This window comes from Bombus affinis, chromosome 3 (genome assembly GCF_024516045.1).
Source record: "Bombus affinis isolate iyBomAffi1 chromosome 3, iyBomAffi1.2, whole genome shotgun sequence".
Classification (NCBI taxonomy): Eukaryota; Metazoa; Arthropoda; class Insecta; order Hymenoptera; family Apidae; genus Bombus; species Bombus affinis.
The window spans coordinates 4,646,462-4,672,902 of record NC_066346.1 but is presented as its reverse complement, the minus strand read 5'-3'; the positions used below and the strand labels follow the sequence as shown (position 1 = coordinate 4,672,902).

General features: G+C 41.5%; 5 protein-coding genes and 1 long non-coding RNA gene across 7 annotated transcripts; 2 read left to right on the top strand and 4 right to left on the bottom strand.

The window, feature by feature from the left end:
- Window positions 1-3,423: 3,423 nt before the first annotated feature.
- LOC126914064 (uncharacterized) lies at window positions 3,424-7,649 on the bottom strand. Its single transcript, XM_050717538.1, has 4 exons — window positions 7,126-7,649; window positions 5,477-5,759; window positions 4,558-5,067; window positions 3,424-4,087 (listed from the first exon to the last, which is right to left on the bottom strand). Exons 1-4 carry the CDS (start codon window positions 7,135-7,137, stop codon window positions 3,822-3,824), a joined length of 1,071 nt encoding a protein of 356 aa, XP_050573495.1. The 5' UTR covers window positions 7,138-7,649; the 3' UTR covers window positions 3,424-3,821.
- A 1,069-nt stretch (window positions 7,650-8,718) lies between these two features.
- Window positions 8,719-9,831, top strand: LOC126914107 (cuticle protein 16.5-like). Of its 2 annotated transcripts, none has more exons than XM_050717607.1 (3): window positions 8,719-8,879; window positions 9,029-9,200; window positions 9,534-9,831. In XM_050717607.1, the coding sequence occupies exons 1-3, from the start codon at window positions 8,868-8,870 to the stop codon at window positions 9,587-9,589; spliced, it is 240 nt and encodes a 79-aa protein (XP_050573564.1). In that variant the 5' UTR covers window positions 8,719-8,867; the 3' UTR covers window positions 9,590-9,831. The 2 variants fall into 2 exon arrangements, with proteins under 2 accessions (XP_050573564.1, XP_050573563.1); XM_050717606.1 differs by having other exon boundaries at window positions 9,531-9,831.
- A 1,216-nt stretch (window positions 9,832-11,047) lies between these two features.
- LOC126914100 (glutaconyl-CoA decarboxylase subunit gamma-like) lies at window positions 11,048-12,663 on the bottom strand. The gene is made up of 3 exons (XM_050717597.1): window positions 12,506-12,663; window positions 11,776-12,031; window positions 11,048-11,435 (listed from the first exon to the last, which is right to left on the bottom strand). Exons 1-3 carry the CDS (start codon window positions 12,515-12,517, stop codon window positions 11,371-11,373), a joined length of 333 nt encoding a protein of 110 aa, XP_050573554.1. The 5' UTR covers window positions 12,518-12,663; the 3' UTR covers window positions 11,048-11,370.
- A 4,493-nt stretch (window positions 12,664-17,156) lies between these two features.
- Window positions 17,157-18,074, bottom strand: LOC126914092 (uncharacterized). Its single transcript, XM_050717585.1, has 3 exons — window positions 17,955-18,074; window positions 17,597-17,852; window positions 17,157-17,508 (listed from the first exon to the last, which is right to left on the bottom strand). Exons 1-3 carry the CDS (start codon window positions 17,964-17,966, stop codon window positions 17,336-17,338), a joined length of 441 nt encoding a protein of 146 aa, XP_050573542.1. The 5' UTR covers window positions 17,967-18,074; the 3' UTR covers window positions 17,157-17,335.
- Window positions 18,075-18,193: 119 nt separating this feature from the next.
- LOC126914116 (uncharacterized) lies at window positions 18,194-26,377 on the top strand. The gene is made up of 3 exons (XR_007709562.1): window positions 18,194-18,374; window positions 24,900-25,334; window positions 25,842-26,377. It is a non-coding gene; the product is annotated as an uncharacterized LOC126914116 (long non-coding RNA).
- On the bottom strand, window positions 21,225-22,440 carry LOC126914090 (tetra-peptide repeat homeobox protein 1-like). The gene is made up of 2 exons (XM_050717582.1): window positions 22,057-22,440; window positions 21,225-21,585 (listed from the first exon to the last, which is right to left on the bottom strand). Exons 1-2 carry the CDS (start codon window positions 22,361-22,363, stop codon window positions 21,440-21,442), a joined length of 453 nt encoding a protein of 150 aa, XP_050573539.1. The 5' UTR covers window positions 22,364-22,440; the 3' UTR covers window positions 21,225-21,439.
- Window positions 26,378-26,441: the final 64 nt, after the last annotated feature.

Genomic DNA, 26,441 nt, shown 5'->3' with positions numbered 1-26,441 from the left:
CGTTACGCCATTACGAGAATTACCAACGCGACTGCATTGCCTCTCTCTGTTTTTCTCCGTGTTACCGTAAAATTGCCCCGTTTATTGGGATTCATTGTTGTCCTCGTTCGGCGGCGCGCTCTGCCGTATTTACACGAGCTGCAACACACCAATCGGACGAAGAACGGGATGAGTGTCGACTGCCAGTGTCGAATTAATTTCCGTCGTGCAGCATCATTGTCGCCCCCCTCGACCCGATAAACGTTTTCGAGAGACGTTACCGTTTCAATCCCACGTCATAGTCGGCGTTTTACCGAATAATAGCTTCTCAATAAGCTGAAAATATCGTCGAGCCCTTTGTTCGCGATTATAATTAAAGCTTCAATTTCTTTTGTAAATAGTAACTCATTATCGATGAATGCGAAACACGCTCCGTGCGTGATTTATACGTGAAAGGAGAGAAGGACGCAACTTCCACGCAAAATACTCCGCTGCAAAGAGTCTCTTTTGTTACGTTTTCAGCGGCGTTTCATTAAACGACGCCATTCTGCTAGGGATGTTTATGTCGTTCGTTGAATCAGGTATTGTTCACTTAACTGGCACGATCCTAGGTGTAACATTCATTTAATGGGCACGATGGAGGCAAAATTGCAGCGAATCATGATTTCGTCGGGTTCCATAGAATTTCACCCCGGGGCCAGGATAATCGGATTCTCGTTGGGAGTGCTTTCATGCGATTCATTAGAGCGCCATTTATATTTCTCGATGGTGAAAAACGAATCAATCGGGCAAAGTATGTTTAATGGCAGCCGACCTCACACGATCTTCTGTCAAATATCAGTTCCAGCGATTGAATTTTCCACATAACGTCCAAACGAGAAGCTAAATCGAGAGGAAAAGAATGGTAGACGAATTACGTTACATCGTGCACTTAAAACGATAAAGACGAAACGACGTCGTGTAGCGAGTTTTTGTCGCAACTGTACCTGGCAGCGTGCTCCAACCTTTCGGTAAAAAGTTGCTGTTCCACGATAAAACGATACGCCAGTTAACATTGTTTACGGCTCGTTCGATTCCATAAAATCAATAAACCAGCATGACGCGTCGATTAAAAAATATTCCAACATCGCGACCATTTTACCTCGATTCGACGAGCCTATCATTTTTATTCGTTCGATTGAATTACGATCGGTTGCTTATTCTCGAAAAGTACGAACGCGTGTCCTTTCTCATCGACAATCTTAAATGTTATGAAAGCACACTGTCAGCACGTGACAATATCCACTCGTAAGGCCGTCCTTTATCTTTCTCTTATTCAGAGTTTCTCGTAATCTTACGGAAGTTTCATTTCAGGAATATTCAGGTGTTCAACAATCGTGTTGTTCAACTATAATCAAATTATACTTGTTTTTATATATTTTAATAAATTAACAAAAATCGTGAGAATAACGCATCGTGCTCATCGCGTTATCGTTATCCACGTACAAAGATAAAGGTTATGCATTTACGCGAAAATATTTACGAGTTAATTAAATATATAAGTGGAACCTTTGAGAATAGCACCTCAAGACGTTTTAATTCACTCGCTGTTGGCCACTTAATAGAATCAGAAGAATTTCTCCGCAGTATTCGCCATGAACGGAAGAAAATTTACTTTTTCATGTTTATTGCTTGTCGTTTTACTGCAGGTATGTAAAATTCGCATTTTCAAGTTGCCTGAATCGCAATGCATGTCGCTTGCTTTTAGAGAGAAAAATAGAAGAAAAAATGAACGATTTTAACGACCGAGAATGAAGCATCAAAGGTTTAAACTGAAATAAACGAGGCATAATGTTCATACAAGAACGCTGAACGTATCGTGAGTGCGCGAGAAACTTTGCAATTTAAACGAGTTAACTTGTTTTTAATTTACGTCACTCCAATGTCCATGACACGATTCTCAACGATAAAATATATAATTCATCTTCGATCGTTACTCATGCGTCTCTTAACGGCGATATGAAAAAAGGAAACAGCAGCAAAATATCAATATTAAATGAAAAATAATTAAAGTACTCGTATTTATTTTTCAGGTGACCGAATCTGTTACTGAAAATGTTTCGATCAACAAAATTCTATCGGCAGTCAAGGATGTAATTTTACCGCAATTACGGTCAACATCCAGTAAAATCGCGGGGCAGTTAAACACTCAACAGATGTACGAACCAAAAACTACTGCAATGTCACCACCAATTTTTATGCAATCCAACACTTCTTTGGCAACTAGTAACTCGGTAAATGATATTAATTACATATCAGATGGTATAAATACGAATAAGATAAATATAAATAGTTGTCTGAATTGTTTACACTTGAAATAAACTATGTAAAAACACGGCGATGATTTAAATGCAAGTTGTTAATAATTTAGTGTATGGAATATTAATAAGTTCACGGACAGTAAAGAATACATATTATAACTTTTTAAAATTCTATCTATTAACATATTTAATAATGAGTTAGAATCGAATTCAGGAGGGAAATTGTTTTCGAATGACTACTTTCATCTTGTGGACACAAAGAAGTATAGAATGATCGAGAAGAGTTTGAAACGTAGAACAGATATGCGAACGTTTGCAATCTAACATAGAGCAAAAGTTTATAGTGACTTGTTTCCACAAAGTTCGTTTGCCTAGTGAAAGCCGCCTGGTAATAATTGAGTTTCAAGCTTAATCGTACAGTTTAGGTTCGGCTTGTTTGCCATGATTTAACCCAAACTACAGGTTGCGCCATACGCCAGATCGCTCCAATCGCAAGTCGACTAACTAGATAAACATGATAAATATAACTTCGTTAAATCGCTGCGCTGTTGTTTGTAACAATACAGAAATTCATCGACGTCGTAATTATAGGATAACATGCTTAGGATAACACGAAATAGATTGTGCCAAAGCTCGAAAGTACGTTGTGCGTGCAATGATTCATGGAACTATCTGCAATTACTACTACAAAAACGTCTCACATTTGTGAGTTTTGCAAAACATTTTAAAATTTAATTAGAATCTTAAAGAGACGCGATCATATCGGTGAAGTTCGGAACGAACCTGAAGATGAAAATAGAAGTTATAAGATATTTATTCCAAACGTACACTCCGCAGAGATTATAAAAATACTTATTTAAAAATTTCATGTATACAGATTTTTGGATTTATTCCAAATTTTACTAACAAAGCCGTAACTGTGTCTCATTTCAATGTTAATAAGGTTCCAAGAGGTTCTCCATATATATCAATCAATTCAACAAAACTGGTTTATAAACAATTCAACAAAACTGGTAGAAATTGCAATTGCCGTTTAAAGTTGCATCAACGTGTCCCCGTTTCTATTACGTTATCGAGTATCGTTGCGAAAAGAACAAGTTAGCGGGGTGGAAAACAGTCAGGAAGGAAAACAGATAGAACTGGCTCCTTACTTATGCACGGTTTTATTAAATACAAAAATCGAGGTACTCAAACAGATATAGAGAAGTGGTAGCTATTGTATTCAATGATTGTACACAGGCAAATAACGCAGCGGCCATCAATGCCAACCGCTTGCAGCGTTGGTCCCAGTGGTTGTCCTTGCACAACTTTTCCCTTCCTTGTATCGTGTCGGCGCGGTCGCCAACGCAATGTCAACGAATGCGCTTGTCTAGCCACGTTAGCTCGTGTAAAACCCACCTTAGAAAGGCCCGATTCGCCAATCAACTGCCTCTATAGCCACATGGCATCGACCGGTTTCTCACAAGCGATTCGATTTTTCTTTTACAGGAACAACAAGCGACGAGTAAAGAAACGGACGTACAAGGGAATAAGCAGTTTGATCTACAAATGGTACAGAGGAACCTTAAGCAGCAACGGGGATGCGCTACCGGTAGAGACGGACCCCGAGGGACCGGAAACTATCGCGGGCGGTGCTGTTCCTGTTGATACGACAACGTTACTTAAGGGAGTCTCGCCGAGTGCGATCGTACCTAGAGGTGAAATCAAATTAATTCTCGCTGATGCGAAGGCCGTCGAACTTCCGGAAGTACTCGTCACCGTGCTCGAGCTCGATGCTGAACCCTCGATCCTTGTTGGCTCTGTAGTATCTGCAAATAAATTTCGTTACACTGGAATAGAGCATATGTAAATAGTATCGATGTCACATGGTCCCAGTAACATAATTACTGTTGATCTTCCAGGTTCTAGATGAGGTTGATTTAGTGGGTTGTTTACAGCTCGAAGCTTTAATCAATTCGAAGACAGATTCCTATCACAAAACGATCTCTAGCAGCTAGTATCTTTCTCATTTTGTATCGTGGAACAGGATAGGTGACAAAGTTCGTTCAACATAACGCGCTCATAAATATTATTGTCTATCGTATGAAATGTCTAATATCGTTTTATCGATCTTTTACTCCTTCCTTTTCAACAAATATCTTTTGTCCTTATAGATAAATATATGTATCGATTACTATATATAATATGTGTATCAAGACTGGGAATTTTCTCTTTTTCATTGTTACGTACATATAGACGAATAGATGCATTTTTTTAAGGATTTAAAGATAAATCTTACCTGACGCTAAACCAGATACATCACTGGTTTGTTCAGCACTTATGTTGCTTGAAACCGACACATTGGCTACCGCACTGGAAGACACGCTGACAGATTTAGCGGTTGCCGAAGCAGCAACACTAGCAGCAGTCACTGCTTCAGGTGTGGAAGCTTCAACGGCAGCCGGTGCCGGTATCGGTGGAACGGTTGGACCGGCGATGATTATAGGCCCGGTGGAGGGACCTATTACTGCGTTCGCTGACGCTATGCCTATTGTTTCTCTAATTGCCGTGGCCGTGACGTTCGTCGATGCCTTCGTGGTCGATGATTCTTCTGCGCTTTCGATTGCAACAACCGCCTTCGCTGACGCTGCAACGGCGCCTTTCTTTGTTTCTGCTTCGGCTGACGCTGCGTTATTGGTGTCTGCGATAGCGACGGAATTGTCGGATGGCGCTACTAGCGTCACCGCGCCAGCCGAAGCTCCTTTAACGAGGACTGTATCTTCTGGCACAGCTGAGGCAACGGTTGGTTCTAAAAAGAAAAGAAAAGAAAATGAAAAGAAACACAAAATAATAACTTTAGCAACTTTTCATAACGATAGCAACTTTTATCTATTTTTCTCGTAATCGTCCAGTACGTTCTCCTGAATACGTTCAAATTTATGGATGTACTAAATTTGTAATTCGCTGAAGGAACGTGGTACAGATAAATTCTTGGCTTTATGTATCTCGTAAAATGTTCATGTTAATAGTAAGAGCCGGGACTGTTTGTTTATGTAAGTCGAATAGTTTTAAATATAGCCTTCAGTTGATGGCGCCATAAATATTCAGATTGAATTCAAAATCCTTCGGAACAACCCCGGCTATTTCGTTGCCTCTCTAAACTTTCTAAACCCCGAAGAACAATCGTGCGTTTAATCTTATCCCAAATGATAAATTACTTAGCGTCGTTGGAGGAGGAGAGCTGGTTGCGGGAATTCCTGGAGACACGATGGTCACTGGTCCGGAAGACGATCCCTCGATGACAGTTTTTGTTACGGGGCCAGCAACTATGGTTTGAGCTTTCTTGGCCGGTTCCGCGGGTAACAGGCTCACCGCAGGTGCGACTCCATAAACTGGTGCAACGAGCAATGGTCCCGCCGATTGTCCGACGCCCACTATTTCATGATAAGGCCAGCTGCTTGCGCGAACGGACGTTAAGAAAATCGATGCCACAAACCGTAACTGAAAACGGATAAGGCGTGATTTATTAAGACGAGCGTCAGAAACTATCACGTGGGTTGCAGCGACACAATAGTTGAAATGCTTTCTTGTAATCTTACTCGTAAATATCTCTCCCAGGTATTAACTCAAACCTAAAAACACCTTCGCATCAACTCCAGTGAATATTACGATAATCAAGCGTATACCCTTCTGTATTACCCAACACCATGGAGAGAGAGAGAGTGTGTGTGTGTGTGTCTATCATTCGATTTAACGAATCAGGATTTGAACTTTGACCTTTGCCGAGCTCGATTCTGTCGAGTATATGTACTTAGGTCCTAAATGCACCGTTTCTCTCCAAGTCTAACGCTCGAACGTCAGCTATTCACAGTCACGTTGAGAAATTTCGAAATTATCATTCGAATCTGCGTTATCTCGTGCCAAATGAAAGCTATGTTTTGTTAACGAATGTCAGCTATTTCTTCTCGAGGATTTAACAAACGTCGACTGTAATAAGGATAACTAGATTTATCATAGTTTAAACATGATCTGCTGCCGTGAGTCGTGTTAACGAGACGGCTGATTTGAGAACAATATCCGACACGCATATACACGATCCAGTGGCCACGGATAGAATCACATACGCATCGCGAATTTGCATAACTTGGTTTTCCGGCAGACGTGCCGCGCATGAACACGTCATCGCTGCACCCATCGTTGCATCTACGTGGACAGCATTGGGCCAAATTTTTTTAACGCCGCGAACGCTTCCTCGAAGAAAGAATTCGCTCCCTTGATCATATAGGTATTAAGTAACAATCGAAACTGATCGACGAATCGATGATTGGACTTATAATGAAACTATGATTGGATAGAATTCGTAACGATGAGAAAATTTTGAAAAATATTTTGTCGATACCGTTCTATTAGATTCTAGGGAATCGTAATGATAAAAAACAGTTTAGAGATTGATCTTTCATAGCAGAGATTCCAATTAGAAGAATAAATGATACGCGTTATTATATTTCCGTACTTCAACGCGACGAAATTTCAACGTCATAACTGTCAGACCATTATCACTGTAACGCGACAATTATGCGACGTATTTAAACGGAATCAATGGATTACCCATCTTAATCAAAGTTATAGAACGCGGCCATACGTTTCAATTATCCGACTGTCAGCTAACACCGTGGCGCTCTATATATCAATGAAACATTGGTCAGAGACGGGGAGCCGTTCATATTTCACTGACGACACGAAAGTGCATTACGAGCTAACAGATTAAAGTTTTCTCATCAGGAACTGCTACACGGATTCCCTCTATTTTCGTAACAATTTCTTCTTCGACTTGCTCGATGAGCTACGATAAAGTTTCTCAGCTTACCAGCAACTTCATGGCTCGGTCCGTTCGACAAATCCGTTTTTCTTTTCTCTTATTATCTCTGTATCCCGCGGAATTTTCCCGCCAGTATACCGTTGTCTACTGAACCATTTCGAACCGGCTTGAACCGTTATATAGTCCATTACGTATAACCTCCGATGATGAGTAAGGAAAAATGGTCACCGCGCCCTGTTTCCCTCGCAAAGATACAGACTCTTTGGAATTCCGTGCGCAGAAAAGCAGAACAAAGACGCTGGCCTGCACGGTCTGTGCACGTAGTGCACAATTGCTATGACTTGTTGCAGACCAGTTCCCTGCCGACTACCACTTTCCACTATTAAGATGCGAATCGGATTTTGGAATGTTTTGCAATTTGCTTGCTTGGTGAGAAGTAAAAGTTGCTCCTTTGTACTTTGATTCTTCTCTTGCGCGAGACGGTGAGCTTTGATTACGATGCAGCTACGTTTATTGAAGCGAAACTGTAGTTAGCGCCCGTTTAAATGAACACTTGTCGATTGAATCCACTTATCTGAACGCGAACTGCTATTATGCGAGGAATTATAGGCAGTGGAGAGAATGAGTGGACTTCTATTATAGAGTCTGCAATTATACGAAGTGTTTGTTCCGCCGATGGGATCAAATAAGTGGAATTCTACGGTGTACAGTCTACTTTTATCATTAAACGATGAAGACAGAATGAACAGACGCATTATCCGTTACATAGAAAGCAAAGATTTAGATGTCTACGAACGTTGAAGATTTTCCTAGGACGAAGGAATTCTTTCCAAGAATTCTTAACTCTATATTTATCTCCTATCCAAGTAGTACCTCAGTAAAAAACCAAGAACACGATGTGACGATTTACATCTTAGATACAGATGTATTCTCATCCGGCACCTTGGAAGATGAAAGCTCACGAGAGCAGTCCTTGCAATCTGTTTCGCAAACGGATAATAAAATTATATTATCGCGTAGCGCGCGCACGTGGAATAAATAGCGTTCGGGGAGGAAAAATAGAGGCCACGTGAAAAAATGGAATTGGTGGCGCGTGGATACGGTCAATTGCTTTTGTATGTTGTAACATTTGACTAGACTTTCAAGGCAGCATTTCCTGCTTTCCTATATCGGCGATCGAACATTTTAGTCCATTGACCGCCGCGTATTCAAGGCCGTCTCACGCAAAATCGAAAGTCAATTTCGCAACATCTCGCGCGGATTGCATCTTATAATCGAACCCTAAATTCAACCGCAGCTGATCTATCTTTCTCCCTCTTTCGACCGAAACCTTGGGGTCGATCGTTAGACGTAACGAGGCGAGTATATGAACAACTAAAAGAAACATGTTGAATAAAAAAAGAAAAAAAGATCTATACGTAGCTGCTGTAAAATATGCAAATATATCCGTGGCCCCGTTCTCGGCGCGAAACTTCTGCAACATTCGCGCGCCGTTGCGTGCGCAACCCGCGCCATCGAGATTTCTGATGCAACATTGGCGCTGTACGAGTTCATCGTTTTAGATCGCTGTCTTGATTTACGGATTCAAGTCCCCGACCACGCCCGCTCGCGACAAGCCGCGATAGCCTGGCCACTATGAAACCGACTGACACGCGTTCGTACGGGGTGGATGACGTACACGGCGTAGATATAGGTTGGAAAATAAGAGTATAAAAGACAAAGTCGAAGGTAGGATTTTCATCAGTCGCTTGCTATTTCGAGTTCGAAAGAAGCTCAAGAAACCCAACAAAATGAAATCCCTGGTAAGATTGATTTGCAAACATGGTTGTAAATACCAACAGTAATCGTTCGTAATCGTTGATAATCAGGATGGTTCACGATATTAATGATTTTTATCGAGTGTCATGTATAAGTATAATATGGTAACAAGAGGATTTAATTGTGTTTGAAGTTGATCCTCTTCGCCATCGTTGCCGTCGTTGTGGCCTTCCCTGAACCAGAACGAGAACGCCGTGGAATCCTCGCGGCTCCAGCCCTCGCAGCCCCAGCATGGGTTGCTGCTCCCAAAATCGCTGCTGCCCCCGTTGCCATCGCTGCTCCCGCTGCTAAACTCCTTGCAGCTCGTAAGTACCTTCGATTTTTATCAATTAAGAAAAATATGAATATCGTGTACAATAGACAATACGATAGACTCGTATAATAGAGGAAAATGCACAACCGATTATTTCTTGCTATGAAGAGATCGATATGCAGAGTTTTCTAGGGAAATAACATTTCGATAGATTTTATTATATTTTTTTTTTGTTCATATACCATCAATACATTTTGATTTATGCATTCATTCGAAAATACGTTTTCATGGAAGTTTGGTTACTCCGTAGTGTTGCCATGAATAATTAAACGTTGCACGAAACAGTACAAATTAAATGTAAATTTTCTATTCCTTTTTTCAGCAGCAGTTGTAGCCGCTCCCGCCCTAGCCGCCCCAGCGTGGGGATTGAAAGGATGGTAAATCATTATTTAATATCCCGGCGTAACTGGACCTGAAGTATTACAGTGAACATCGACGATGGGAATTTTTTCTCATCGTGAAAAATTCGAATTTGGCGATTGGTCACACCCGTCACCCCTTTTCGGCCGCAACTCCGATCGATCCCCTATAATCGGCACCATGGAAAATTATACATTTCCCCCTTCCCATTGTAATTTAAATTTTTCTATCAGATAATAAACTTATTTTAAAAACCACAAAAATACCTGCCTGAGTTATTTTTCTTCGAAAACATTAAGCCCTCTAATTTGCGAGGCTAGTAAAATACGACAAATGAAAAGGAACATAATCGAAATATGCCGGCGGTGTAATCGTTCGTAAACAATTTAATTGAAATGTGTATTATTCAGAAAATTCCCAACAATTCAAAATGTCTGGCATTATTCGGTCTTTCGATTTATATATTAATTATCGTAGTTATATATGCTGCGCGTTAATAACGTATTCACCGTTTAAACACTCAAATTGTATGATTAATCAGTTAATTATGAATGTATGACATTAATGCAACAGTTGGTGCAGTCGCTTAGCTAAAGAATCGATTTTGTAATTATCTCATGCCAGAAGTAATTGAACTGTGATAATTAAGTATGTTTCCTCGTTGTAATACAATGTACGCCTGTTGGCATATTCTTTATAACGTCTGATTCGGTCATTTTCGTTCCAAAATCTGCAATCTACATTTGTAAATGATGAAACGTGGCCAATTATTTATGTTTAATTGAAACATTTGACACGTATCATTCAATTTTAAAGCGTTACTAATTATCATTAACTCTATTGCGATCTTCAAACTTTTGCTGATCTTCAATTTTCCTCTCCTGTCAATGAACGAATAGACGTTTAATTTTTCAATGAACTTTGCAATGTAGAATTAAAATTCTACAAATTTTTATAAGAGATTATAGAAAATATCCTAATATTACATTATTATATATTATTTATGATTATAGGAAGATTCGATTTGCTTGAAAATGATTCAAAGAACACAGCACAGGCTTAAGTAATATAATAGTACTCGTTAAAGTACTCGTTTATTAAATTTACTTCAAAGAATTCCCTCGTCTACAATTTACAGTCGCTTTTACGCAGTTTACAAGCCAAGTCATAATCAAGGAAAGTAGTTGTACTTTAAATTGCAGTTTCTAAGTTGCAGCTTCTTGGCCATTGGTAGGCCCTCCAAGTTGCACCGGATTCGTTATTTCACGTGTCTTTTCATTGGCAGCGGCCACAGGCGAGGAACAGCAGTAATGCACTTAACAATCTAATTAGAAACTGGAACAACTGGTCCTCGGAGAACGACGAGTGGTGGATAACTTTTATGGCTAGTTAAATAGCATTAAACTTCACTTAAACGAGTCGTTGTCTCGGTTCGGCTATTGGGATTATACTTGAAATTGAAAGTATTGCAGAAACAAGTGACTGTACAATAGAGCTTCATTTATTAATGTACAAAAGCGTAACAAGAATATGGCTAATTACAAGGAGAAAAATTCGCGAAAGAACCTCGTAGAAACTCGAACGCGTTGTTCGTTTAACTCTTATCGAACAGATTTAATTTATGAATAAAAAAGAGTTGTCGTTGTTCCATCGTTCTCGATATCAGGAGATGTGATCTGTTATCGAACAACGCTGAGCTTGGATCGAAGTCCCGCGGATGGAGATCGATGAGTGGCCGCTTTCAGGTTCACGAGAGAGATCGTTCGAGTTGTCTTGGAGAATCCAGGGTTATGGTTGACGTTCTACCATAGTAGACCGGCTCCTGGCGCCACCACGGTTCCTGCGGGACCAGCAACTACCGCGGAACCTTCAAAAGAAACAATTTATTTTACTATTTTCATGTAATTTCTTTCACTATTCTAATAAATCCATACTTTAACATAATCCTTTACAATGAAGTTTGATATAATATAACGAAACAGTAATGTACTGTATACTGTAATCCACTATTGTATTTAAAATGTTCACTACCAAATTGAATTTCGTTAATCTCCAGAATTAGTCAGAATTATTAACCAAAATGATTTCGAAGTTTCAATAACCAGTATTACCATACTGCGCTGGTCAATCTGTTATAATTACCAAACTTCATGTACAAGATCTACGTTTAGTCGAAGCAGTTCAAAGCGATAGAACGTATAGGTTACCGGCAGCCGGTCCCACGACGGCGGCAGAGCCAGCAGCAGGCCCAACTACTGCGGCAGCACCTGCAGCAGGCCCGACCACGGCTGCTGGTGCAGCGACAGGTCCGATAACCGCAGCCGAAGGAGCCACTGGTCCAGCTACTGCCACTCCAGGTAACACACCACCCAACACCACTGCTCCATTGTGTCCCCAGGCTAGGGAACGACGTTCACGCTCGGGGCTGGCTGAGGCGACGGCCAGGGCGGCAACAAGGACGACCTGAGATGTGGTTTATATAGATTTAAGCGTATGTAGCTCTAGTTCGGTATAGATTATTTAGATTAAAGTCTCAGAGTTTTATTCAACCTTTTTAGATCGTTTAGATTTCTGTGTTTCACCCAACTTGTTCAGGGTTTTAAATTATCTAGACAAGACCTACGTAAAGATCAAGATCAATCTGAACAGATATCAAGATATCAAGGTAAATGTAAATTGTGGTAAAAAAATCTCATGCAATTATCTAATGCCATTATAATAGTCTAAGACAGGTAACTATTGTTCGATCAAGAGATTGTATAGAAAAAGAGTGATACAAAAAGTGCTATGATTTGATGTTTCTGTGATACTTCGAGACAGGTAGGTACTGTCTGATCGCAAGATTACACAGAAAGAGCGTGATAAGAACAGATAATCAAATCAATCTAGTTGAACTTTCGATACAAGTGAGAAGCTTCGAAGAAGAATATATCTCACCAAGTATTTCATGTTGATTGCTGTATCTGTCTTCAGCTGACTGGTGACTGATGCTCAACCCTCTTGACACGCCGCCTTATATACGCGATCGATGATCCTGGATATCGTCGATGCAACCTTCAACCCCGCATGAAAGTGGGAATAACAAACGAGACAGGGCGCGGTCACAGACAGCCAGGATTAGAGTAGGCGACATAGCGGAGTTCCGGGTCCAACGTCACACGGACGAGTGCTGTTATCACGCGGAGACGTGTTTCAGCCTCGAAACGTGTGCGCGCGGCCTGTTACCACAATAACGGTTTGTCGCGAGGGGAATAGAATTTTCGCGTTGGTCAGCAACGTACGGTGTGGCAAATTCGCTGATCACCTCGTTCCAAGCTCATTTTCGCCACGAAATTCTCGCCATGTATTTCAGCCACTTTGATAAACGTTAATAACTGCCGCACGCAGGTGTAATTGTTAAAATCCTGGACCAAGCCAGGGAAATTCTGTCCTGTCCGAATTATCCGTGGTTTACCAGGGGATAATCAGAGCAACGATGTTTTTCGTGGGAACAACCAGCTATTTTAATGGATCCCTTACACGCTCCGGGTATTAAGGGACGTGTTTATATTCGCGATGTGTTGCGAGTTGAAATTTCAACAAGCTGAGCGGTTGTCTAACGAGGTTGAAAAAGCTATGGAGGAATAACGAACCCATTGTGTTTTCAAGACGCGCAATGTAGTTATTTTTACGTCTACTGTACTGTTTTTAAGTTACTTGTTTACTGTAGATACACACATTGATTTGGGAGATTCTTCAAAAAGGATCAAGTGTAATACACCGTACAATATTCTGCAAAAGTATCAGATATCACATATCATCACATATTATTTTTTATTTCTGGCTTTCCTGATGCATAACCTTTTCAGAAATGCTTCGATAAACAGATCCTTGAATTAGATTTTATAATGTGTATACAGAATAATTGAACAAGTTACTATTATTTTTATTAGTAAAAATCGGCATTCATTAAACATCAATAAGAATAAGTACTTGGTGCAAGGCTTTTGCACAGTACTGTACATCACGAGGATATCAAATCACATTTCTCTTTTTTCATTACAACGACAGGTAGCAGTACAATATACGAGACTCAATACATGTTAAGGAAAAAGGGAAAACGAAATGGGATAAATCAATTTCCAGCTACAAATTCTGGGAAACGTGGGCACAACGAGTCGATTGTTCGCAAAGAATCCGCATGGTAAAGAATAAACGAGCGTCGATGGCGTGCGAATAAAACAACGGAGAGGGTGGTTGGCCGTTTCGCGTGCGCCCTTTTATTTCGTCCGTACCGTGCCGAGCAGTTTTTTCGTGATGACCGTGGGTGATCCGTCCTTTGAATCCGCGTTGGCTGGCACCGGCCTGGAACGGTGTAATTGCGCGTGTCAGATTTGTCAAGTTGGAAATCGCGGTGACTTGCGAGCCTTTACGTCGTCCCCGTTTGAATTTATGGCGAGCCACGTTTCCACGAAACGTTGCACTTCCACCAAACTTGGGAAGAGTTCTCTCCGTTGATAGAATAATTGGGGAAACTTGGAGGAAGAGAACGCGTCCCAGTATAAGTTGCTTCCGCTGTTTAGGTGGAAAGTTAGGAGGAAGAGATGGCGAGTCGACGTTGGTCACGTTTAGAGTTCTCGAATAATCGAAGAAGCAGGAGTTGTTACGGCAATGCTAACTTCGTGCATTAATATTTGTTATCGTATTAACCACGTCTGCCAATATTATCGTGTGAATGTTCTCCGTAACTCGACATCCAATCGATTCTAAACCAATAACAATTTCAACTTCTAAACCAGTGTTAATGAGTCGCAAAGTCCCCGAACAATTCCCCACTGAAGGATTTTCGCATTTTCCAAGGATGGCACGACACGCTATTGGCCTACTATGTCATTTTATTATTCTATTACATAGCAGTTGCCAGCGGGCGGAAGTGAAATTCGGCCATCGACGTCCACTTCTCGTTCTATTTGCGATTGGCCCGTTTACGTGACCTTTCGGTTAGAGATCGACTAAAAAATTAGAATTCGCAGCTAGCGACGAATTTCGCGTGGTTCCAGGGTAACGGAGGATTCCCAGGGGGTGCGTCGAAAATCGCAATCTGAGGCTAGGCGAGAATATATCGAAAAGTCAAAGTCTTTGTGACGAGAGTTGGCGAGGCCGCATTCCTTTTCAAGAATATTCCGTTTGATTCGCAGACGTCATCCTTTCAATGGTTTTCCCGGTCTTTGTGTCAAAGGCTATCGATTATCGGGAAGTTTCTGGCTCTGTTTGCGTGACGCTACATCTCGTTCCCTTCCATCGATCGTCTCTCTATGCGCCAATATCGCTCGTGTCACTCCTTTCGTGGAAGATACACGATTATTAGTGGAAACGTGGGATTCCGATTAATATTTCTGAGATTGGGAGTAGGTCGAGTGAAAATAGTCGCAAATACATCACCGGGACCGGATTTATCGACGAGGGGACTCCGTTTCAGTCGAAACAATTCGGTCGTCTGAATTCTTCTTGACCTTTTGATAAAACAGTGAATTTTTTAAATTGTTCCCTGCTATTTAAAATACCTGAAGCTGACTACAGATCTGACATGTCTATTCTCCATTTCCAATAAAAATAAACCATAAATCCAATTTCTAGACTATACAGTATCGTATATTTGTCGTTATATCGTATCGTACTCGTGACAAAGAAACAAAGAATTCGCAATCGACATCAAACGATTTCACGAAACATTTACAACCGTCCCTGATTTATCCGAATGAACGCTTCAAATCAACCAATTTCGATTTCATTATCGTCGCGTGTTAATCGCGTTCTATCAACTTACACAGCCAATATCGTGTCTTCCCGAACTAATTAGTTCGTTTCAAATGCAATCGCTTAACGATCGGGTCCGGGTCATATTTTTTTTCGCTCGATATAACAACGATAACAGTGACAAACCATAATTAGGTGGTTCGAACAATTAACGTTATTAACATAGACGATAGCTGTGACAGCAAATGAACCCGGACAAACAGGCCTTGGATCGATGAAACGTGTGTACTAACATGCGAACGGAGAATTAAACGCGAATAGCGCGTTGTTCATGTTGGTAGGCTCGCACGAGTACACGACATCGTGGCCGATATTGCGCTAAGCCGCCGGATAGTTCTATGCATCTCATTGTGTCGCGTTACTATGTCTAGTATATACCGTTAAGTCGTTGCATTTGAAGGACAAAGGTATCTAATTAATTCGACAGTCTCGCGAAACCTGTTATGATCTCTGTCCACTGTTTCTAATGCGTCTGAGTCGTGTACGTAATTCAATTCTAGCAGCAAAGATTGACAGAGTTGAAAGTGACAAACTTGAACTTCAGATGATTTATTTGCACTTAATGACGCGTTACCACTTTTTACGTGTTACTACATTTAATACGTATTGCTACATTTAACTCTGAGGAAAGAAAATTTTCCTACGTTAATTTCATTGAATAATAACAATGAATTAAATAATTTACAAACATAACATTTAAAAGCTAATTTCAAGCTCTTATCCTTCTTGTAATTACTCAAACAACCTTGCAGGATTCTACTTTAAAATCCGGTTAAAATTACTCTGGTGGCGAAACTAATTGAGAATAAACTATAAGAGAATACGTATATATTTACTAATTGCTTTTATACGTTGAAGTTGGACGATCTCGTAATCTGTACTAATTACAACAGAAAAGACAATTAATTAAACCTTCTGTTTCTCTTTTCTCCTTGATTCCATTAGTTTCCACCCACCACCTGCAAGGAACTCGAATGCGTATCTCCATTTTTTCAGAACGATAATGTCAGTCGGTGTATATCTCACGTTGCGACATTGTTTATCATATTTGACATCACGAGCTCCATAAATCCATCGCATACTCGCGGACGACCGTTACAGGTCCTTGAAGAGAAAATCCGTTCCAGTCTCGTAACCGCGACAACAGCCACGCTACCGTGTCTCGATAAGCGCGACGAGAGGAAAAATAGCGGGCGGCCGATCAGTCGGCTGACTTGTCGATTGCCGTACTTGACAGTGAATCGATTATGACTACATAATTCCATGGATCGAGCGGTACGCATTGTTATCCCGGCCTGGGCTTTCGTTTTGACGTTCTTCGATGATTTTTCGCATCGGCATTAGCCGACTATGGTGCACAGGTGCAAGCTTTGCCTTTCCCTCCCCGTTACCGCGATCCCAACGGTGGCACGGCAGAGGTGTACGTTGAAATATTCATGATGGGGATGCCAGGTGGAGATCTAGCCGAGAGTTGTCTCTAAGCGCGTTCTGAATCGTGCGCGCAGTTACAAAATTATTCGTACGTGCCTTTTTGTGTAGGAGCCAGGGCTGGATTGCCATTGCGCAGCTGACGTATCGATCGTCCGACGCGTCGATTCAAATTCCCGGATTTGCTGCGGCTTTTCAGGGTATTTAAAGCGATTAACCACGTGGAAAAAGGTATTTCGAATACCTCAAATTTTACAAGAGGCAAGCCTTTGTGCGGAAATTTGCTTTTGATTAGTAAACTATTTTGCAACCACAAAGGAAAATAGTTCGCTTCGGATGTAGGAAATTAGATACCTCTCTAGAATTCGAGATGTAATATAGTTTATTTTATATAATTAAACAAATACATTTGTATAAGCGTATACGTAGCCGAACACGTAGGCAGTGATCTTGCCGCAGTTAGGAATGATTTATAAGTGGTCTGTATAGTTTTGAGTAAGGTACGAGGTACGTTCTATATCTATGAGGCTCGTTTTTATTTGACTACCAGGCGTGACCTCCGGCGATAACCGCGGAGGATGAAGCTCCGATTACCGCAGTTTTGGTAACGGGGCCAGCGACGACAGTGGATGCTGCTGGTCCAGCGACCACCGCGGCTGCTGGAGCTGCCGCTACCACTGCAGGTGCAGCGAGTGCAGGGCCAACGAGTGCATTACCTGAAAATTAATTTATTTATTACAATTACTATCGAAATCTCCTGTAATATATAGGAAATAAACTTGATTTAAGAAAATGGTCACTTACTAACGACGACGCCAAGTCCCGGTTCAGAAACGACAGTAGGTCCAGCAACCGAACCTACAACGGCACTTGGGCCGGCTACGGCTCCAGTGACTACTGCAGGTCCAGCAACTGGCCCAGCTACTTTAACTGCTCCAGCTGCGGGACCAGCAACGACCGCTGATCCTACATGAGCACCAGCTACGCTTACAGCACCGACGAGTGGGCTGACAAGACTCGGTGCGGCTGAGCAAACCGACACGATTGATACCAGAACAGCCTAATAGAAAAATGATTAAAGAATTATTTCAAAAAGTAATCAACACATGTCGATACCGTGAAGTTATTATTGATGCAAATAAAATATAATCGAGAAGCTCACCAAGTATTTCATGGTTGCTGCTTTATTCTTCAGCGTTGTCTATCGCCTTAATTGTAAGACTGCCAATTAATCCCGCGATAGCTGCTTTTATACTCGGTTCTGACCCTGAATCTATAGCTTCTATAGCTTTCCCGACATTTTTCCATTAGGAAATGTCACACCATTACCATTGCCGGCCTGACCTATTTCTGTATGGAAGAATGTCTTCGTCGCGTGTCTGTGTAAGCTATTAAACTCCGCGTCGATGAGACACTTCCAGGCAGTCCCATCGTGCGACGCGGATTAATTGCACCCATCCCGTAATATCGGGAACGGAACTTGAGCGCCATAAGTTTGAGGAATTCACGAGAATCGACGTTACCTCGTTATCTTTATGCTGTTCTGGTTTTGTCGGAATTCATCCCACTTAGACTACTTGACGTAAGTACTCGAACTTGTTGCGCATCGTTCTGATTTCGTAGTCGGAAACGCCGCTTTGTCACGGTAATTCGCTTCTGGGGTGTGCCCGTCCGTCTCGCGAATTCATCGTGACGTAGAGTCGAGTGCTGTTCGAGAATTTGGATAATGTCTTTTCGTGTCTTTTTGGTGGTTGAAGACACCGTGGGATTGAGACAAATTTTTATCTAAATGCTAACCGAAGATCGCATCTTAAATGAATTATTGGTTAAATGTTTGAAACCACTGTGTGCTTTTTGTTATTGTTTTGGACGTCTACTTTATTTTGACGGAAGTAAATTTCTTTAAACACTGTCCTTGTGGAGGCGTGTCTTTCTCTAGACTTTTACATTACTTGAACAATTCTGCACTTTCTTTGAATCAACCTTGGTATTGTATCGCTTCTCGATTCTGAGTTAAATTTTTCCACTGTAAGTGTTCCTTAAACGAAGAAGAGTACTCGCAAACATTTCAAGCTCTCCCTATACAATTGTGGCTACAATTCACATCCTCCAAAATATTTACCAACATCCTGTTTCAACGCTTGAACTCCAAAGCTCGAAAACCTCAAGTAATCCCAGCATCTTGACGGATCACACGAAATCACAGACCTCACGATGGAAGCAAGTAAACGTTTGCTTACGCAAGCGTTGAAAGTCATCGAGGTGCTCTTCGCTATTCGACTACTTGAATTTCATGTCCGCCGTATGGAATCCACGTCTGTGTTAAACGACTGTCGTTTTGTTCATGCATAAACCGTGGGACGTAACGACTGGCCTGGTACTTGTTGCTGTTCGCTCGTGGACGTGCCTTTGAAATGGTAATGCGCGTGGCGCTAATAATTTCCTTCAGCTTCCCACAGGAACTAGAAGCCGGCAGAGTTTCGTAAAAAAGACGCCGTAAAGCATCTTCGTCGTGGCATTTCCCAGAGGCTGGCGCGAATGAAAACAGAGATTAAAGCAGAGCCATGAAGTAGGATGGTAATTGTACTCAATATGGAACACTGCAATATCTCGGCAAGTAATTATAATACAAAATCAATCGGCAACGGTGTAAAATATTTCGTTGGAAGCAAAAGACAAGCGTATTCACATTTGAGATTCGCTTGGTAATCCGTCGACCGTTGTATTTGAAAACGTATAAATGTTCTCGAGAAGAGAGTTAAATGGTAAAATTTTTTAGTTGAAGAAAATAAAAATATATTATCTTTCCATGATTTCTCATTACACGTATTTGGCTTTGAGTGTCCGAAAGAAATTTACCGTTAAATTTATTTCATTTTTAATGTGATTATTATTTTTCTGTCCTAATATATACTTATGTACCCAATGTTGAACGTATTGAGTGTACGTCATATAGAACATGCCAATGATGCTGCTACCGACGAATATAATACAGAATTATATTTATTTTATGGTTGCAATTCCCAAAGAGACAATAATGATGAAATATGGATCCAATGTATTCATTGTTCTGTTTTCATTGGGATTACAATCTGGGATATGCTTTAGGCGTTTCACATGTGAAAGACAAAAAAAATCAACATAATGTAATACAATAGAATACAATATAATATAGCATAATCTAAAATAAGCTTAAAAAATGGAATATATTTGATTGCAGGGTCTTCTTTATTTAAATAAATATTCATTTTTCATAGCAAAAATAGAATTTTTCGAAATTTCTTAACAAATTATTTCTACAATTTATTATATTTCTTTACAAATATTAACAGTCATTTTTTCAACTCGCTGTACTTGATCTCTTTTTCACCATGACTTCAGCACACTTAAACTTTTGAATAGTTAACTATTAACAAACAAATATCTATTAATTTGATCGTGTTTTGAAGTTGGTTTTATTGAGAAGAAACATGTTTCTCGTTTTGAAAAGTTTTTAAAATCAAGTGTTCCATATTGCAATTGCCCTATAGATGGAGAGAGAGAGAGAGGTTCGTTACCAAAGCTATGTTCGGATATCATTAGAGTACGGTTCAAATGGGGAGAATACTCGGCTGATTGGAGTGGCGTTCAAGCAATTTCCTATAATTACCGGCAAAGGTGGACAGGTATCATCCCACGACACACTGTCAACGGTATAATGGACCGCGAAATGGAGCCTGGCCACGCCACGCCACGCCATGTCGACGATAATATTCCGCGACTAGAACAATACCCTGCCGACCGGTGTCGTTATAATCGTGGATTGCATGTCACAATCACTACGCAATAGGTGTCTTTGCTTTGACTCTTCGAGTGTGAAATTCTCAAGGAATTAGAGATATTCGACAAAGACTCCGCTGAAATTCCTGCTGTGGTAGATTCGTGGCAGTTGATCGTCTTGGACTTTTAGTATATTGCAAGTTACTGTTGTGGCGTACAGAATTGCTTCTCTAAATATTTTTCTTTCTCCATCAGCTTACACATTACGCTTGCTAATTGTTTGCCAAACAAAGACAATACTAAAAGTTTCGCGTTAGTCTCGTGCACCAGTCGCAATTACACTGTAACATTTCCGCACTTGAAACTTCGAGGAACGCCATTGTCCTCATTACAACATTTGGTCTTTTGTTTCGGCCGGACTGAAGGACATGTTAAACGAACTTATTTACCTGGAACAATTGAAATTTACGAAACAATGGTTGCCTGTTGCCGAACACGGTACATCTATACCCCATTTACTTCTCATTTAAATCCTCCGGTTAAATAATTATTCTGATTATTCTCGTCGAATAATTCAATTAACATTACGCTGTATGTAATCGAAACAAAGTATGTTTGCAAACGTTACAGCCAAGGCAATAAACGGACATAATGACAGAAACGAGAAGTGCTCTTCCTCTCCAAAGTGGTATGCGTTTATTATCATATAAAATAAACATATAAACGATACATTGTTATGTACACGAAATATATATAAAAGATACAATGACGGAGGTACTAGCGGTAAATGACGGAGATCGTGGCGCGGTCGGTTTCAAAATGGCAGGCATCGGAGGAGATCAGTCGAAGATGTCATTATGTGTATGGGTGTCCAGCGTGAGCTAAGAATTACCAGTGGCCATCAGCACGAAGGATGCTTCCAACTCCAGCTGGTCCAGCTGCTATGCTACCGGATGGTCCTGCAATAAGTGCTGGAGCGGTGATGGGACCGGCAAGGGCTGCAGGATGTGCTGCAGGTCCGGCCAAGACGGTTCCTGAAAAAGGATAATATAAAATTAGTACGAACATACACACACATATTTTAGAAAGAGACGACAGAACCATATACCGTGTTCGATAAAACGAATAAGGAAGACATCGCGATAAAACGTGACAATTCGAAACAAATAAATGTCGCTAGATGAGTAAAGATCGGTCTACTACGCATGGCTGAATTTATCGTCCATTGTGTGTATCGTATTCATAATATATGGATCGTTGCATGTTCAAAGATTAAGTACCCTAGTTTCCTGACAAGCATATATGGAACGCGACTGGTTTGCAACGACAATATCCAATCAACATTGCGAAAAAAAGCACATCGATTCAAACGCTGTCGTACGCTTATCTTCGGGTACTATTCTAAGACATCCTCTTATCAACGTAATCTATTTACAAGATCTATATTATGGATAAATATACCGACGAGTGTCAGTTCGTGGAATTTACGAATCTACTCTACTCACCCCATGGTGCACCCCAATGAGCGGCTACAGCTGGCCAGGGTGCAGCTGCACCAGCAACGCTACCGGAAACTAGAGAGGGACCAGCAACTGCTCCAGTCACTACGGCGCCACCATCCACAGCTCCTGAGAGGCGAGCAGGTCCGGTAGCTGGTCCTGCAAGGGCAGCGGGTCCCACGATCGGTCCACTGAGGGCAGCAGGGCCTAGGAGAGGACCAGCCAGAGCTGCTCCAGGTGCCAAAATCGCCGAAGGAGCCGCAGTCGCTACCGAAAGAACAGCGACGAGGAAGACCGCTACGAGGGTGCACATGTTGAAAGATTTGTCAAAGGGCTTGCTCGTTGCTAAGCTACTGGAATAGTTTGCCTCGATGGCTGGAGTGGATGTGCTGGCATCTGGCTGGCTCGATGGTGCTTTTATAGGGGCATTGTGTACACTCTGGGCACCTAGTTGCTCCCGCCAACCCCAAGGGCGGGGCACAGGACACGCCAAACATTCTCTGCGGGCTGGGCGCGTGGCCGTTTCCTCAGCTTATCAGCATTAAGACAGTCATCGAGTAGCAGCGACACATAGCTAATGCTTAACGCCTCGCAGCCCACCCGTGCCCCTGGAGGTCGCCCGCTCCAATTCAACATGCCCGTTGCATCCGTTTCAGCGACGGTTTTTACGATTGTTTCTGGCCTTGCGTATAGAACACGGTACTCTATCGACCAGAAAGATCGGCACGCCGATACCACAAAGTTTGAGTGTTTAATGGCTTCAACGTGGGTCTAGGTAGTCACGGTCCGGGGCTTTTCATGGTTAAAAATGTTGCATTGAATTTCTGGAGAAATTAAACTACATTGCAAAAAAGCCTAACTAAAGTATCTACGTACTTAGAATCGAACAAGATTTAAGATTTCCAATTTAATTCCTTTGATACCGAGTGCAGACTCTATCGATCGATCAACGCTAACTGCAAACTCGACTCAAATTAAAGATCGATATCTTTCGTATCGAACCGATTCGTTCGTATTAAAGTCGTAGTGCAGGTAGCATGTTCCATTGACGAGATCATCCTTTCCTGTGAAAGATCCTGCAATTTCAGGGTCGAAGAAACCTGTCATCACGACCTTCACGGTCGAAGAAGAGTCGTTTCATCTTCTTCTTGTCGATTTTCTAAACAAAGAGACAGATGTGAACGAGCACGCGTCGACAGCCGTGTCACTATGCGTCCGCATTGTGCATTGTACATCCGTTTAGGCGAGGCACTGGGTTGCGTAGCCCACGCGTCGTCCCCAAGTTGCGATTGTCGCCTGGAATGACTGTCTCATTGTAGTCGGATACGCGTGTGTTACGGTGGCACCAGCCTCGCAATGCATCACCGAGCCTCGCGCCACGGATCGTTTCGAATATCATTGTTGGGCGTAGCGCTTTCGAAGGTGGCAAAGGTGACCGGCGACGCGATTGTTCGAATAATTGTCCCCCGCCACGGCGAAGTCCTTCGAGGGGCGGCTTTAATGGTACGCCTCGTTTCAGAGAACAAGAGAAGATCGTGAAGTCTACTTTTTCTTAGAACGAGCACGCGGGGTTTAAAAAGCAACTCGCTTTTTCCTTACTCGGTCGAAAAAATATTCCAGGAATTTCTCTCCTCTTGCAGTTTCAAACGACTTTCATTTGGAAAGTGGCTCCGTAATCTCTCGCTTGATCACTTTTTATTACTTTTATATATTGCCGGTTGAGAATAAAATATCGTATATAGTAAATATCGTAGATATTTGAAAATTCATAAGAGAGAAACCACCTTTATCAATTCGTATATCTTTTTGGAATAATATAAAATGCATCCGTACTTTCAATATTTATTCAATACGTTCGCATTATTTTTACTCGTTGATTTATTTCCAGCATCGACTCGTGGCCGTCCATAATATTTCTACTTCTCCAACAACATATTTGTAATATTGGATAATCCCTCTGGATATAATTTCCAGATATATCGTACAGTGTAAAGATCTATATCTAAATAAATTATATTTGCTCCACTATATTGTATATTATACTTCTAATTACTAGAACGGACTGTTACCTAAAGAAATCAAAAGGGTTGTGTGGTTATGAGCGTTTGATTTAAACGACCCAGTTAAGATTGAAACAGAAGGTCGCAGTTAGGATCAGATATCGAAGATCACGCGATGGCCAATCGTTCACGAAGAAAATCGAGAACAGGAATAGATTTCTTGTCGCGACAGGTGCATAAAGAAACGTCGGATCAAGAATGACAAAGTATTTGATTTATGGTCCAGGGCGATTTTAACACGAAGTTGTGTGCCATTTTTAGTGTCGTGAACAGAGCTGGTGAAAGATAATGGAATACTGACGTATATGTCATGGTAAGATTTCGATGTGTAAGTGTTTTTGTCCAGGGTAATTGTAATGCGCATCGTCTGTTGCGTGTAACTGGTTTACCATTACAAAGCACGAAATGGGAATAGAGGAGGATTATCAGTTTAGAAACACGATCCGCATGGTCTCGTTGTTCGTTGCTTCGATAACGTTTATCAATGTCCACGATATTATTTCCTCATCTTGTCTGATTACTTAATTATAGAAGATTTAAAAAATAAAGAAAATTAGAAATTGATATGAAAGGGTAATAAAAAATTCGCAACATCAAATCTCGAAAATACAAGCGGAAGGCTACATTGTAATAAATAGATTCGCACAAAGGAATCTTGCACAAAGAGATGGTATGTAGGTCGTTATTTCGATGCATTCCTTACGCAAATCCAACGCATAGATCATTTTTCTTTCATTTCTAGGCGTGGTGTCTCCAATTCGATTCAATATTGCGTCACCTTATTTACAGGTTTTTGTCCGATCGGCCGAGCTTTTTCACCCCGTCACGGTCTAACAGACCGCTGCTACCAGCCTCGCCTTTACCCCCGATAAGTTCACCGACCCACGTGTTCGCATGTGTCGCCTATAAAAGCTCACTTAGCATCAACATGTACGGCAATGTTCCTCCGTGATGGCTGATGGAAAGTCGCTGCTCGGAATCTCGGTGGCCTCCGTCATCTACGAGGGGACATTTCACGATCATCGACCTAACTAGGGGATAGAAGGGTCGAGAAACACCACAGGCGACAACGATGGATTCTTCGATTAAAATTTCATCAACATCATCATCTTCGGGTTTCTCAGTCTACAAAATTGGTATTGGTTTCTACAGTGGCCGTTATGAGCGTGCACCACGAAACCACGACGCCACGGATGGCGTCACACGGTGGCCATCAACTTTCAGGTAAGAAACTTCCATATTTATGTTGTTTTGTTTGGAGTCAAGTTGCCGGAGATATCGAGGATATGTTCGTATTTCCCATTTTTGGGATGGAGAAATTAGACTACGACGCGAACGAAACAAACACGTTTCTCAATTTCCGCGGGTGGTACACGGGCGAAGCGAATCGCGATGTGAATAACGATCAAGCCAAGGAGAACACAGAACGTACGCGTAAGATTTATTTTCCCGTTTCTAGACCGATTTTCTGACCCCGGAACACGCCGTTACGTACCACACACATATATATATCCCGCTCGTCCTGTTGAAAAATAACGAGTTATTTTTCCAACTGGCGAACGACCCTCCACGAGATCGTGTTTCGGGTCGATGTTTAAATATCTACGGATCTACGATCACGTTCGATCCATATCCCTTCGATGTGGACGTGTCATCCATACGAAAATCATCTTTTGAACGTAACGAATCTTCTGGTTCTCTATTGCCTCTGCACGATTTTTGTATTCTTAGGACATTCAGTACACCATCGAGGGCGTAAAAGCAGCAGCGCGTCGAAGGATCCATCGATCGGCCTTCCTCGATCTCCGGCAACTTACGAGACACTAACGACCCAGCCACAACCATATCTACCTCGTTATCGGCCACACCTTTCGTCGTTCTTGTCCGTAACAACACTGGGCTTCGCGAAAACAATTCGACCTTCTTGCTTTATGCCAGAGCGAGGTCGATCCGCTGGAATGTCCACGGTAGTCAACCATCTGTCCAACTTATAATTCCTGTTCGAGACAGCTTAACTGATTTACCGCAATTTGCCGCGTTCGTTGATGAAATACAGGCCAGGGTGTCTCACGGACGGGTGGAGAGGGTGGAGTTACGTGTTGATGCTTCCTCTAATAGATTTCTTTGTCTTTGTAACTTGTATATTGTGTATATAGCGTGGGGTGCTAATCTTCGTCGTATGAAATGTAAAAACAATTGAGGATCTTGTGGTTCACTCTTGTATTATATATATTTTTATTGAAACTGTTTAAAAATAAACGTATACTTATGAGCAAAACTAAATCTGCCTTTGTTTCATTTTTCATATTGTTGGAGAATTTTTTGATGATA